Here is a 15,428-nt window from a genome sequence, read left to right as displayed (position 1 = left end):
AAGAGGATTAGGACTTTCAACTTCCTCCAGAGGCAAATGTCAAGCCTCTGAAAGGTTGAAAGCATGCACGTGACACAAACAGATCTGTGTTTTAGATTCCTCAGTCCATGTTCTGGAACGAGACCACTAAATATGCTAATGTTGTCAGAGATCTCTTGCCTGATCTATAGATGCAGTAAGTGCCTATCAAAGCCACCGTATGTTTTGGGGGGAAATTGACAAACTCATTGTACAATTTATGATAGAATAAAGATTTGTAACTAGCTAAGGCAGTCTTTAAAATAAGAATAAAGGCCTTTTGAGCTTCCTTTGCTCGGCCCGCTCCCAACTCTTTGGAGTGTACTTTCTTTTCTAATAATGGCCCTTGAGCCATTCTCTGCTGCTCGGGCCCACTTCTGCTTCTTTGAAATGTATTTTTACTTCTAATAAACTCCTTTTCTGCAACTTTGAAAAAAGAAAGAAAGAATAAAAAGAGGAGCTCTCCAGATATGAAGCTAGCCTAGAAAAACTAAAACTGTGTGGTGCTGGCACAGGAATAGATAAATAGATTCTGTTGGACAAAACAAGGAGTCCAGGGGGCTGGCCGAGTGGCTCGTTGGTTAAGAACTGGGTTGGGACGCCAGAGGGCCCCGGTTCGGATCCCACATATGAGGGCCAGTGACACTGCCCTCTACAGCTAAGATGCTGAACAACAGCTCAACCTGGAGCTGGGCTACCATGAGTTGCCGGCAACGGCATAGTCTGCAGCCCCTGCTGCAGTGGGTTGCCATGGGTGTGTAGCCGGCAGCCAGTGTGAGCAGCCAGCGTGAGCGGCCAGCAGCCGCTATGAGCGGCCGTCCAGAAGCCGGCGACTGATCTGCCTCGCCCGGGAAGAGCGCAATGATGGTGCCAACTTGGGCCAGTGAAGCAACGTCCTCCACAGCTAGACTGGAGAACAAAACGACAGCAACTTGTCTGTTCCTCTTCCCCTAATTCCCCAATAAGATCTTCAGAAAAAACAAAAAACAAGGAGTCCAGGCACTGACCTGCGAATAGTAATTAGGACTGGGTTTGGCAATGAGCATCAGAAAAGCCAAAACCACAGAACCGCAAACTAGTTAAAAGTTTGTTTCTCGCTCACCTGCAAGTCAGAAGTTATATAATCCAGGGCCGGTTTAGCATTCTGAAGCGTCAGAGGTCTAGGCGCACACTCCTTCCCCCTCCCCCCCGACCCCCATTTGCTGTACTCAAGCCTCCATCCCCAAGGTCGTGGTCCAGGGTGACCACTTCAGCTCTAACCTTCACATCCACTTTCTAGCCATCAAGAAGGAGTAAAGGACTAAGAGCAAGCCTCTCCCATTATAAGGACACCTCCCAGCAGCAGCTGCCTGTATCACTTCCACATCCACACCGCTGGCCAGAACTTACCTGCCCAGTGTAGCTGCACATGGGGCTGGGGGTTGTAGTCAGTTCCCATTCGTCATGTACCCAGCTAAACATCAGGGGTTCCATAACTATGGGATCGGGCGGATATCCATGGATCACTACACGGTTCAGCCACATACCGTGTGTACGTTAGAACTTGGTACACAACAGAGGTAGCATCACATATCAGTGGAGGATGGGTAGGTGTTTTAGAAATTGGTACTTGGAAAATTGGCTTATTATGCATGTGGAGAAGAACAAAATTAAGTTCATACTGCATACAAAATAAAGTTTGATTGAACATCTGAATTTGAAAGATAATACTTTAAAATGAATAGAAGAAAATCCAGGAGAATATGACATCAGAGAAGGATTCCCTAAAACCTAAAAAAGCACAAACACTAGAGTAGAAAAATGATTGATTAGACTACATAAAAAAGAACCATATCTGTTCAATAACAAAGATAACAGATGACAGCCTGGGAAAAGATTCTCATGACCATTAAAACCAAAAGACACTCAGACATTAGTTGGAAGGGGTAAAGAGTTCAATTTGGGGGCCGTGGCAATAATACAGGCAATAGAGGATACTCTGGGCCTGAAAAGAAACAGCATAGTTACGGGATGAAGCTTACAAATCATTGAGGTCAATCCCTTCATTTTGCTGATGAGAAAACGGAGGCCCAAGGGCAGCTGAAGCAGTGAAGAGACCTATGCAAGATCTGGGGCCAGTCCATTAGTAGCAAAACCAAGTAAAAACCAAGGTCTCCTGGGGTTGGCCAAGTGGCTCAGTTGGTTAAGAGCATGAGCTCTGAGCAACAGGGTCGCCAGTTCGATTCCCACATGGGCCAGTGAGCTGCCAGTGAGTGGCAAGCTGAACTGCCACTGAGCTATCAACAGGTGGCAGGATGGCTCAGCTGGTGAGAGCTCATGCTTTTAACAAGGTTACCGGTTCGACTCCCACATGGGATGGTTTGCTGCGCCCACCCGCAACTAAGATTAAAAGGGGCGACTGGACTTGGAGCTGAGCTTGCACCCTCCACAACTAAAATGGAAGGACAACAACTTGACTTGGAGCTGATGGATCCTGGCAAAACACAATGTTTCCCTTCCCTAATTCCCCAACACTGTTCCTCTCCCCAATTCCCCAATAAAATCTTTTAAAAATAAAAGAAGGTCTCCTGACTCTGCCTGGTGAGAAGAGACTGTGAGTTTCCCTCATGTGTTTCCATTAATATTTATTGGTACCTACTCTAGGTTCTGTCCTAGGCACTGGGGCTACAGAAAGGGAAAAGACACAGTCCCTGCACTTGAAATGGTATCGATCTAAAGAGAGAAAAACAGGCAAGTTCAATAAAGAATTCATGTGTAACAGAGACCTCCAGGAGTAGGTACATGAGATGTGTACACTCTAAGAGGCAGTAGAGCTGAATGATTAAGAGCTCAGACTCAGGAATGCTTCTGCTATCATCCGCGAGGCCTCACGTAAGCCACCTAGCCTGTTCCTCCTGTTCTCTCACAGAGCTGTTGTGAGGATTCAATCAGTAAAGCAGTCTGGCCTGTTCAGGACCCTCTGGGTTTCCTTCTGGGGGTGAGACAGGAAGCTGGATCTGGAAATGGTAGGCAGAGATCTTGCATTCCGTGGAAAACCAAGGACTCTGTGGTCAGCCGCAGAAGAGCCTCTTCCTGCTCCGTAGGTGATTGATTCTGTTCTGTCCTCATCCCAGGCATCCTGCACAAAGGGAACGGAGAGAACCAGTTTGTGTCTCAGCAGCCCCCTGTCATTGGGAGCATCATGGGCAATGGGCGCCGGAGAAGCATCTCCTGCCCCAGCTGCAACGGCCTTGCCGACGGCAACAAGCTCTTGGCCCCCGTGGCCCTGACCTGTGGCTCCGACGGGAGCCTCTACGTGGGAGATTTCAACTACATCCGAAGGATTTTCCCCTCCGGAAACGTCACCAACATCCTGGAGTTGAGGTATGTATGGTGACGCCTTCCTCACTCTTCCTAATAATGTCCCTTTGCCATTAGGATTACCTGGCATTACCCACTAGGTCCAGCAAAGGGGCAGGACAGAGCCTCATGTGGCAGACTCTGGGACTTTTTACTTCCCAGCTCGAAGCCCGAAACTGTGAGCTGGGGGCTCTGGAAAAACAGGTGCTGCTTTTCCCAGGGGACTGCCATGAAGGCAAACCACTCTCTCGGGAGATAACTGTGGCATCCAGATGAAGTAGAAGACTGCTAGCAGCCAAGAATTAGACCCCTTGGAAGTCCCGGAATCTCCTTTCTGCTTCCTCGCACCAAACTGATTAGAGTTAGTCACATGAGTCTTTTTATAAGGACAAGGGATGGCATAATGCCCCCCACCCCGTGCCAGTGTTACCCAGTTTGGCCCTGTTAATGCTCCTCAGAGTTAGCAGCAGTTCTCAGCTGCCCAGTCCTGAGATAAGGCCCACAGGCTCAAGCTAGGCCATGCCTCTCTGCTCCGAAGCTGCTCTAGAGCCAGCCAAGGCAGCCTGTTTTTCCCTAATCCTGACCGTGAGTGATGGAGCCCAGCCACACTTACAGGTCAGGGAAGGGCCTGATGTGTTGGATTTTCTCTATGCCTCCCTAAACCAGATCTTTTTACAACCACAGCACTGTCACAGGGTGGGTTCTTGGGTTACAGAGAAGTTGTGGTTAGAAATAGTGGAGCCCCGCTCTCCATTTTAGGAGAAATTGCACCAAGTTCTTCATGACTGCTTTCCCCTGGGCTAGGGTCCATGTGAGGAGGACAAGCCCTTGAGCTGAAAAGCCCTCCTCCAAAGTGGACAGAAACTCACTTTTGTGAGGCCCCTACTATTTATCCAGTAGAAGAGTTCAGCAAGATATTGTTATTGCCCTGGACCAGGGGTCGGCAAACTTTTGAGACAGAAGAGCCCGATAGGGGTCAGCAAACTGCGGCTCACAAGCCACATGCGGCTCTTTGGGTATGTACATGTGACTCTGAAGTAAAATTGAAAATGAAAATAAAACTATCATAGTTTCCTTTATAAAATTTTTAAAGGATATTATACACATAATGGTGATTATGTAAAAATATATTTATGGCTCTTGAATAATTTTTAAGTTGTTGTAAGGGACATGATTGGCTCTTTCATGGGTCGGCAAACTTTTGAGACGGAACGTACCCAAGGAGCCGCATGTGGCTCGTGAGCCGCAGTTTGCTGACCCCTGCCCTGGACAAACAAGAAAAAAGAGAGTCGGGTCATTTAAAGAACCTGCCCAAGGCCAAGCTTCTAGAGTGGTGGACCCCAAACCAGAAGGCCATTGTACAGCTCTGCCTCACCAAAGAATTGTCACCTGGCCCAATGCGGGGGACTTTGACTTAATGCTTTAAGTTATTGCCTGGCGGTAAGTGCCTACTGAGAACCTCACTCTGCAGTACACATGTGAAAGAATGGAAGGCTCGCTGGCCAACTGACAGCCACCACAGCCCTCAAGAGGAGAATGTTAGCATTTGCCCTCACACACAGGGACACGTGAAGGGGGTCTTGGGCCATGAAAAGAATCAGCAGCTTGCATGCTGTGTACTCACAGGAAATCAGAGGGGCTAAATGAGAACCAGGCACTGAGGGAGCATCCTGTGCCTTTCTTCTCTCTTTCATGAGTTTGACTAGCATAGGCATCTGTCAAGGAAGAAGGAACCCTTGAGCGTATTTGCTTCAGTCAACTGCTCATATTGTCTTTCCATCTCCTACACTGTGATCTCCTAAACAGCCATGGATCAGGGGGTCAGCCCACCTTATCAGAGAAGCTGTGCAACTTTGGGCAAGACAGTTACCCTCTCTGGGCCTCCATTTTCACATCTTCCAAATAAGAGATCCCATTTCCCATGTCTCCCTCTCACCGTTTTGGGGAGATCATGGATGACAGTGGGTAGGGAATGGAGAAGTAAATGAAATTTGGAAAGAAAAATAAATTTACCAGTACATTATCATCTTGATATATTTTCTTCCAGTCTTTTTCCCAGAGCTGTTTCTCTATGTTACCCTCGCCCTGCTAATTAATCGTAGTATATCTCCAATTCTGTATTCTATTATGAAGAGGATCATGGTGGGTTATGCAAGCTTTGATAACTATGTAGGACAGCGTGCACACAGAGAGACAGCAGTGAGCATGTGTATCTGTGGGAAAGTGTCTCTGTTTGGGGGGTAGGGGGGAGTCAACTGTTCCGACCTCTGTCTTAGCCCTGGTGAAAGCAGCAGCATGTGTCAACCTCATCTTCTTCCCCGAAGTCGGCAGTAGTGGTGCAGGTGAAACCATGCCTCTTCTGTGATATGTAGCTGCTTGTAAGTAAGCTCACTGACAAGCAATATCCAATATAAAATATATCAGTGTCATAGCTGCTAAGTCTTTATTTATTATAGCATTGTACAGTACCATTGCTGTCAAGTTTTCAGGCTGCTAATAATGCTTCTAACCCTGCTGCTAACACCTCATTCTTTCTTCTATTCCCTGCTCTCCTGTCTTCTGTCAGAAATAAAGATTTCAGACATAGGTAAGCCAACCAGTGGAGAATTTCCTGTCTCTTCTCTGCCTTGTTGCATGTTGTATGGTAAGATGCATGTGTCAATTTAAGATGGCTCCATGGCAAATGAATCATCTGTGATTGGAGCTGATTGGGAGTAATCGGTTACAATGAGAGGAAGTCATTAATAATGGTGGGTGGGGGTGATGAGAACCCGAACTCCTTTAATCTCTAGCAAAGCGCAGCAGTTACTTTGGGAGTCTGTGGACATGACAGACTGAAGTAGTGGGTGAAAACTTTAACACTGGCATAGTAATTTGAACACCGCGATCTGCGTATCCTTAGCATAAATGAGGACATCATCCTAACTGTGTTGAGTGACTGATGGTCACAATGGGAAGTCCTCAGAGTATCTCTATCAGGCCAAGAACCTAAAAGAAGACAGGTTTTAGATTTGCACTTCTGTGGGCATTCCCGGTGCCTCAGGTTTGGTGTCTGGGATGCCAAGTGACCCCTCCAGATGGTTTGCCAGCAAGGACAAAGTCGGGAAGGATTTCCAGACCCTCTAGACCACCCAAAGAGCAATCCCCAAACAGGAACTCTGTCACATAATAGATTTGTCATGTAGGCTCACAATGACACTGCCGCAGACAGAAGTGGGCCTCGTCAGACACACCAGGAGAGATGTCTGCCTGTCATGGTCACCTGTCATTTTGGCACTCATCTGACTCCTGGGTAATAGTCATCTCAGAGTCCCCCAGCCTCACACACATTTGAGTGACTTGAAAGTCACCATGGGTAGGTGGAGCTATGGCTTGTTCTGTTACAGAGGTGCTCTCAGTTACACACATGTGACTCAGATCAAAGTGGCAGATGGGGTGGATGCACAGTTGGGATCAAAGAAAGTCTTAGGATGGTAGAAAGAGGCAGATAGATCCCAAATCCAATAATGATGATATCCATATATATATATATAATTAGATATAGCATTCATGTAACAATCATATATATTATTTTAAGATCATAATAATAGTTAACATGTATAGAGCATTTAGTGTGTAGCTGAGAGGGGGTTCAGTGATTTACATGGATGATGACAGGTCATCCTCAAACTATCCTGTGATACATCTAATTTCCAGAAGAGAAACCTGAAGCTCCTGTGTGCCCTCAAAAAGATTATTTCATCTCTCTGAGCTTCAGTTTCTAACTTGAGGCTAATAAAATCTGCCTTGGAGGTTGTTATAAGATTTACAGAGGATACTTTGTAAAGTATCTAGCATTGTGCCAAGCACAGAAAGGAGTCCCAGAAATTATGGTAGTGGTGGTGGTAATAATAATAACAAATTATCATCATAATAATTATATGATGATGATGTCTCCATCTTTCCCAAAAAGGAATCCAATCCTCTTACACCCAAAGACACATGCATTAAAGTAAATTAAATAGAATTTGGGAACAGAAATGGAGGAAATACATACATGTGATCATACATCAAATAAGACTCTGAACTTCCTGGCAGCCAGAATCAACAAGGAAACATAATTATTTTCATGGTTTGCTTTATCAGAAATGGAAAAATATGCCCACTTCTCAGAGGAGGAATATTTTTTCCTAACACTAAAATCTAAAAGATTTTGCAGTGAGCTTTGTATGGATGATACTGAACTATGCGTTGATATGTGCCCTCAAGTTCAGTTTTACAGAAAACACAGAAGTACATTTCCTACGATGATCATGGATAAAAACCTAGCACTGAACATTAAAACCCTCCATCAGTGGCAGTAACCACCTGGGATACCGCCGGGACCTCGCTGGGAAGGGTCGGAGGCCAGGGTGCTTGTCCAGCTTTGCTGCGCGTTCATCGTGTGACTTTAGGCTGGTCACCTAGCTTTCCTGGTTTTTAACCTCTTCATCTGGAAATTGAGAGAGCTGTGGTTTGGGTGCCTTTTCTTTCCAATGTTTAGTGATCTTTTGATGTGTCCATGGTATAATTTCAAAGCCTGTTTCCTGCCCTCTCTCAAGTCATTGTTTCCTCAGGTGCTAAAAACTATTTCTAAAATGAACCAAAGAGGGCGGGGAAAAAAGGAATTTTTTTCTGCATTTAGGTTTTCTAAATTCAATCCAGAGTGAAAAGGCCTGGGTTCCAGCTCTGGTTTTAACTGGCACCTGGATATTGGCAAATCCCTTCCTCTGTCTGAGCCTTATGTCCCTATTAGTAAATGTCATAAATGGATAACGAAATTCTAAAATTTTGTCCTCTTCATTAGCACTTACTGTCTCAACTATTCCCAGGAATAGCCTTTGGCTCAGGCCGGTGCCCTTGGCCTGTGTGTGCTCCCCAGGGCATCTCATCTCTGCCTAGGGCCTTTTTAGCCTCAATGCCAGGCCATCATGCTGGGCATGCTCTGTCCAGGGCCCCCTGATCCTCTTGGCATCTTCCTCCGTGGACTCCTTCAGGGAACAAGGACCCTTATCTCTTCCCTAGGGTTATGGAGAAATGTTTAAGCCTGTTGTTCAGAAGTATATTTGAACCCAAGTCTCCATCAATCCCAGTTATACGTATTATGTTAACTCTAACGGAGTCCTGAACTGCCCCAGGAAACAGGTTGGACAGGACAATAGTAAGCCTGCCACACCTGGCTTTTCCATTATGTAGTAACATAAATATTCTGGAGGTTTCTCAAGGCGACCAGCTACCATTAATGGGACATTTTTATTGTTTAATGGAACAGGTACTATGCTCAGAGGTTAACATTCTTGATACAATTTTGTCCTCACAATACCCAATTGAAGTAGATGTGATTATCCCCATTTCTCAGATGAAAAAACTGAGGCTCTGAGTAATGAAGCGATTTGCCCAAAGTCACCTTCCGCACAGGTGGTGTAACTGGTATGTCAGCCCCTGTCTGTGTGGCTCTCGTACTCAAGCTCTTCCCACTGGTTCCAAGAACCTGTGCATCAGGTTCTGCCAGGGCTGCCACCAGATGTGGTCAAAGGATGCCCTTTTGCACAAGGTAGACCTTACTCTGAGACAAAGGGAGAATTCTCACTCAGAAGCAGGGACTAGATCGCCTTTCATCCCGAAGACTCTCAGGCTCACGGCTCCTACTAGGAAATTCCCTACACCATCCAGAAAGAGGGCAGAGGGAGGCTTGACTTAGCTCATTAGCTTCAGGAATGACACCCTTATAGTCCCTAAGATTTTATGTAGCCAAGGGCATGTTTAAGGAAGCAGAAGAGGATGAATGTGGGTCCCATGGCAGAATCTGGAAACAGAGCTGCCCCCCTCCTCTGTGCCCAGCCCTGCTCAGGATCAGAACAGGATCAGACACATCCCTGCCACAGAACTGGGCCTGGATCCCAGCTGCAGGCCATCTTCCATCTCGTGCATTTATGGTTGGCAGAGTATTATAAGGCCTTGCTACTCGAAGTGCAGGCAAGCAACCCTGGCATCCTCTGAGAACTTGTTAGAAATGCAGACTCAGGCAGCAGCACCCCAGAACTGCTGAACTGAAATCTGCATTTTAACAAAATCTCCAGGTGACTTATTAAGCACATTAATGTTTGAAAAGCACTGACCTAAGGCTATGGTTTCCATATCTGGCTGTGCCTCAGAGTCACCTGGAGGGTTCTTAAAGGTACTGATGCCCAGGCTCTTCAGATGTTCTGGGTGAGGCTCTTTTTAAAGCTTTCGAGGTGAATCTGATGTGGAGCCACGTTTGAGAAGCATCACGCTAAGTGAGACCCTTAGCGGTGGGTATTTCCTGTGTACAATCCCAGGGAGGCAGACGGTCATTCAATCACTGATTCATAAATTCAGCAGACCTTTCCGGAGCACTTCCTCTGCGCCAGCCCAGGTCGAAGCACCAGGGACTCGAAGCCTGTCCCTGCCCTTGAGGAGTTCAAGATGTCATTGAGGAGACAGACCACTAAACAGAAAAGTGTCTTAAGGTTCTAGAGGTACGAAAAGTATAGTCTGCTTAAGACCTAGTGAGAACAGCAAGGAAGTGGCCAATTCTACCAGTGGGGGTCAGGGGGGCCCAGGAATCCGGGAATGGCGTTATAGATGCGGTGATGCTGAGCTGAGTTTCAGGAGGGGAGCAGGTCCTCTCCGATGGATGAGGGAGTGGAGCTTTCTAGACCCTGAGAAGCCGGAAGAGCACAGACTTTGGAGTCAGGCAGATCAGAGTTGGAAATCCATCCTATCCCTTAGCAGTGTCAGGCCCTGGTCAAGTCACTTCACCTCTCTCAGTTTCAGTTTTCTGAAATGCTTTTTAAAAAAAGCACCTGCCTTATACGGTGGTTTTAAGGAACGTGAGGTCATGCGTGTAAAACACTAGCACAGCATCCGGAATGGAATAGGCACCCAGAGGTGGCAGCAGATTTTTTTTTAACAGTGACAGCCATCTTTGCAGCTGTTCTCCAAGGATTGGTGGCGCTGCTCCCAGCAGAGGGCCGGGTGCTGTTCCCAGTGCAGGTGCCATGAGAAAGAAGTGAGTTGAAGACGGTCCAAGAGCTCTGCCAACTGGAAAGGGCTGTTGCGATGTATAATTTTATTTGATCCTAATGACAAGCCTGCAAGCAAAGCAGAGCCGGGACTTCATCATTTGACAGCTAAGGGACCTACAGCTTAAACAATTTCAGTGACTTGCCCAAATTAGAACCCACATCTTCTAAGCTGCCAGACTTCAAATTTGTCCTTGGGCACAAAAGATGGGGCCACAGCATTTATAGACTCTGGAATAATCCTGACAATGCCACCCTTTTCTGGAGTGCACTGATCTGAGAAGCTCTACGTGAGTGGTACTTCTCTGGGCAGTGCAGGAAGACATGAGCCAGAAACTCGTGGGGGCTAATCTAAGTGGATAGGGCCCCTCATCATGCTCCCTCAGGGACCCATTTTTCTGCCACGGTGGACAGCACCCGTTTATCATGAGTGATACACAAAGAAATGAGATAATCACCCCCACCTCGCAGCGGTCATCAGGACAGCAGATAGGTCAAGGCTGCCCTAACATTGCAGAGCAGGATCCAAGGTCACTGCATTTTATAGCCAGAATCAGTGTCATCTGGAAAGACTAAATCTGTGCCACATTATAGGGTAAGCCACAGGGGACATCTCAAGATAAACAGGACATCTCTCCTGTTACCACCACCCCCAAAAGAGAAGTAAAAGAAAAACTCAGTAATTTGATTGAAAATGCCACTTAAGTGAACAGAAAAAAATGGAGACGCCATCCACTTACAGCAAGTGGCCGCCGCTATGAGCTAGAAAGCTCCACACTGAACACTGGAAATACAAAATTGAATACAATCCTGTCTTTTCCCTTCAAGTAGCGACTGTCGGATTTGGGAGGCAGGCGCATGAATAAAGAGCCACAGCATTATGTTAAGCATCCCGTAATCCAGATATGAACAGATATGAATCTCAGTGCACAGAGAAGAAAGGTAGGGGGAGGTTCGGCCAGGAAAGGTACCATTTGAACTGACCCCTTTAGAGTGAGTAGCCGTTCAGCAGGCTGAAAAGGGAAGGGGAAGGGACATCCCACAGAGCAGGAACAGCAGGTACGAAGATGCATGAGGGACTGTTGAGGGACAGGTTGTCAGTATTGCTGGAGTACAGGGCTGCTGTGAGGGAGTGGCTGGGAGGAGGCTGGGAAATTGGAGCAGCAGCAGAGCACCAAGGGCCCTGTGTGCTGCCAGGCTGGGGAGCCGGAACTCAGCCTGTAAGAAATGGGCAGTCCTGGGAGGGAAAGCATTGAGGTGACCTGTGGGCATCTGGGTTAGGTCAGAGAAGAATGGCTCAGGGAGGATCGAGGCTGCAGGCAGAGAGACCTTCCCTCTGTTTGAGAAGGTGATGATGGGACAGTGGTGTTAGGGCTAGAGAGACAGGACAGTTGGAGAAAATCAGCTCATTTTAATCAACTTTGGGGAGAGGAAACGAAAGAAAGCCCTGGGTCTGGAGGCCCTGTTAGAAGCAGCCAGTCCTCAAGACACTGTCCCAAGCAAGGGATGGTTATGACGATGGATGGTCAGGGCCAGATTAATAACCTTCAGAGACCTTGACACTAAAAATATTAAAGTGCCCCAGTCTTCAAATGTAATTTAAAAAAAAACACAAACACCCATCTGTAAAAATCTGTTTTTAAAAGGACCCAAAACTTACATGCCTGATAAAATGCAAAATAGCTTCTTTCTAGACTTTTCTGATCCTCTTACTTGTACCCTGAAGGGATATACAGTGCCCCTACTTGGTTGGTGCCCTAGGCACTGCTCAGCCTGCCCCCTGAGTCCCCTGGCACAATGTGTCTCACTGTCCGGTGAAAATGGCCAGAGCCAGGCCACCCAGCCTGAACAGAGAGATTCCTTTTAATCAGAAGACTTGCAAGGGGCTGTCAGTACTGCTAAGATGCAGTTTGAGGGCCTGGGGATAACCAGGCCGTGCACAGGACCTAAAACAGCTCCCCAGGAGTTGTGACTCCAACTCCAGTGGCCTAGACTTGGACGAAATTGTAAATCAGTACCATGCGATAGCAAAATTCAAACGTAGTAAGAGATACCTAACTCTGAGGTCCCCTCGAAGTGCAAAAACATACATGATGACTAGTAAGTAAAACAATTATGATTATTAAGTACCTACGAGGTGCCATACATGACGCGAGATATTTGTCACATATGATTTTGTGTAATTTTCCCAATACACCGACAAGGTAGCTGTTAACATCCCCATTCAGCAGTTGAAGAAAAGTTGAAGCTCAGGAGGCCAGGTAATCTGCTAGTTTCAGAACCTGGAAATGACCAAGCTAGATGTAGAACCCAGACTGCTCTGACCCAACAGACTTACCTGTGCGTTTTTCCTACCCTGTGCGTAGAGGCAGCGCCTTGTCTCTGTAATGCCACTGTGCAGTTGGGCTCTGACTTCACTTCCCGCTGTTAGCATAGCCTTGTCTTTATGACCGATTTCCAGAAACAGAACCATCATCAGCACCGCTCTGGTGTTTGATTTATTTTTCCTTGGATGTTGCTGCAAATTGGAAACTAATCCTGCAATGCATTTATATCTGACTGCAAGAGGGAGACTTCTGGGCTCCTGATAAGTAGAACATGAGTGTCACATGAAGACAGCGTGGGTGCTGGCTGGGAGTCAGACGTGGCTAGGGTCTTCTCACTCAGTGCCAAGAAGGCTTGTGGCTGCTGTGAAAGCTCTGTGGGAGAAGAGCTGTGTGTCAGACTCTTAAACGCTTTTTTTAAAGTCAAGCTCTTTCATGTTTCTGGCTTGGATTTACAGGTCACCTATGGTAAACCCCATTGGTCATGCTTTTAAGAAAACGTGTTGAGCACCGGATATGAGCGTGGCCCTGGGCTGGGCATCACCATCATTGGCATTAATAGTTGGGTGGGAGACAGAGTTTAGACCAACTACTGGGGTCAGAAAAATTGGGGAACTATTATCTAGAATGAGGACATCATTCCCATAAGACATTTTTGTTTGGATTTAAGTTGTGCGTCTGGTAGGGAAGAAGAAAGTGCTCACCAACTGGCATGTCCTTGTTTTCCAGTCACAGTCCAGCACATAAATACTACCTGACTACAGATCCTATGAGCGGGGCTGTCTACCTCTCTGACACCAACAGCCGGAGGGTCTTCAAGATCAAGTCCACTGTGGTGGTGAAGGACCTTGTCAAGAACTCTGAGGTGGTCGCAGGGACAGGTGACCAGTGCCTCCCCTTTGATGACACTCGCTGCGGGGATGGTGGAAAGGCCACGGAAGCCACACTTACCAACCCCAGGGGTAAGGCCTTTCATTTTAAACACGTTCAGGAACATTTATTGGGATGTTTTCCATTTCCAAAAGAAATACATGATATCATTGCAAAAGTTTTTGGAAATTAACAAAAACTTTATGAAGGGGAATTAAAATTGTCATAATTCCACCTGCCAGAAATATTCCCAGTGAACATTTCCTGTCTTTCTTACTCGTCATTTTTTCTAAATGTTTATGTGCATGTAATACTCACCAAAGACAAACAAAGCGAGATCACATTAAACAAACTGTTTTAGTAACCTACTTTTTTTCCTGACTGATAAATCATGAACATGTCTCCATGTCATTAGCCTTCTCTGTACTCATTTTTAATGGCTGTATAGTATTCTGTCAAATGGATGTCCCATCATTTATTTATCAATCCTCTTCTTTTGGGAATTGATGCTCTCTCACATTATTGTTTTATAAAATCATTGCAGCCTGCCCTCTCTGAACATGTTCCTGTGCTCTAGGGTGGATTAACTGTTTCCATTTTGAGTCCTGCAAAAAGTTGGGCCTCTTCATGCCTATAATCACAGTTTTTCACTCACTTATTCAGCAAGTACTTACCGAGTACGCAGTATACTCTGGTTGCATAGATAAGTTCATTGTAGCAGAAAAATAAGACTGGAATGTGAATCACTCCGACATGGGAGAGAAGAAGTACTTCCTGAGGTACAAGGAGAAAAAACTGCATGCAAGTCCAAAACTGAGAGAAGCCCCTGTGCCTAGATTAGGAGGGCTTTTCAGAGGAGCAGCCATCATTAACAACGAATATCCATCATTCACCCTAAAGCCAGTGACCTATAGTGTCTAAGCCTCAGGGTCCTCATCAATGAAATAGAGGTAATAATACCTTCTGTGTCCACCTCCTAGGATCATTCTGAGGATAAAAATTAATATATTTCATGTGATATCCTATAACAATGACATGAGTGATTATATTATTAAGTAGTGCCAGATTTCAAGGCCTGGTTTCAAATCAAAGAAGTTAGACACTAGTGAAATCAGGCAGACCTGTGTTCAAATTCAGACATTGCCACTTAATAGCTGTGTGACCTTGGGTGAGTTGCTTAACCTCTCTGAGCCTTATTTCCTTCATCTATGAAATGGAGATATACTGTACAATTGTAGTACACACTAAATATTATCAGGAATGTAAATGCTTAGTATAATGGTGCCAGGCACATGATAAGCATCCATAAATAGTGATTTCTATTATAACTGTTATATTGTATTATGTCACATCATATTGTATATCATATTGTATCATATCATATGTCTCTACTACATGTCTGGAGTGGTCAGGTGGTAACTCTGTGAGGTAAATATTGTGGCACCTGTGGTTAATCTCCCTCCTAATTACGATTTCCTAGTACCGAGAGTGTAGCCTGGAGTGGCGAGAATGCCGAGCTTGCACTTAGGACCCCTGCATTCTGCTTTCGCTCGGCCACTCTCTGGCTATGTGAATGCCTCCTCTGTGCCTCAGTTTTCCCATTAATAAATGGGCAGATTAGGCTAAGTGATCCCCGAGACCCGTTTCAGTGGCAACTTTCTACTCTCCTAGAATTAACACCGTTTTTTTCTGAGAATTTTTACTCTCTCCAGGTCTTTCTCAGTTGCTCCACACAAGTGTTCTCCATCCTCCCATCACGCACACACACACACACATTCTCTCTGTCTCTCTCTGTCTCTCTCTCTCTCTCTCT

General features: G+C 46.0%; 1 protein-coding gene across 11 annotated transcripts in view; it reads left to right on the top strand.

Moving 5' to 3' along the window:
* TENM4 (teneurin transmembrane protein 4) overlaps positions 1-15,428 on the top strand; it is a 601,437-nt gene that overhangs the window by 544,179 nt on the left and 41,830 nt on the right. For 8 of the 11 annotated variants that reach the window (XM_019623651.1, XM_019623656.1, XM_019623657.1 and 5 more), the window contains 3 exons: positions 3,132-3,381; positions 5,924-5,944; positions 13,475-13,707. In XM_019623651.1, coding sequence (XP_019479196.1) covers positions 3,132-3,381; positions 5,924-5,944; positions 13,475-13,707 — 504 coding nt within the window. The remainder of the gene's footprint in view (positions 1-3,131; positions 3,382-5,923; positions 5,945-13,474; positions 13,708-15,428) is intronic. The other 3 variants (XM_019623660.1, XM_019623654.1, XM_019623652.1) reach the window with 1 other exon arrangement.

The sequence above is a fragment of the Hipposideros armiger genome, unplaced genomic scaffold, assembly GCF_001890085.2.
Source record: "Hipposideros armiger isolate ML-2016 unplaced genomic scaffold, ASM189008v1 scaffold_556, whole genome shotgun sequence".
NCBI classification, from domain to species: Eukaryota; Metazoa; Chordata; class Mammalia; order Chiroptera; family Hipposideridae; genus Hipposideros; species Hipposideros armiger.
This window is presented reverse-complemented; position numbering and strand designations above follow the sequence as displayed.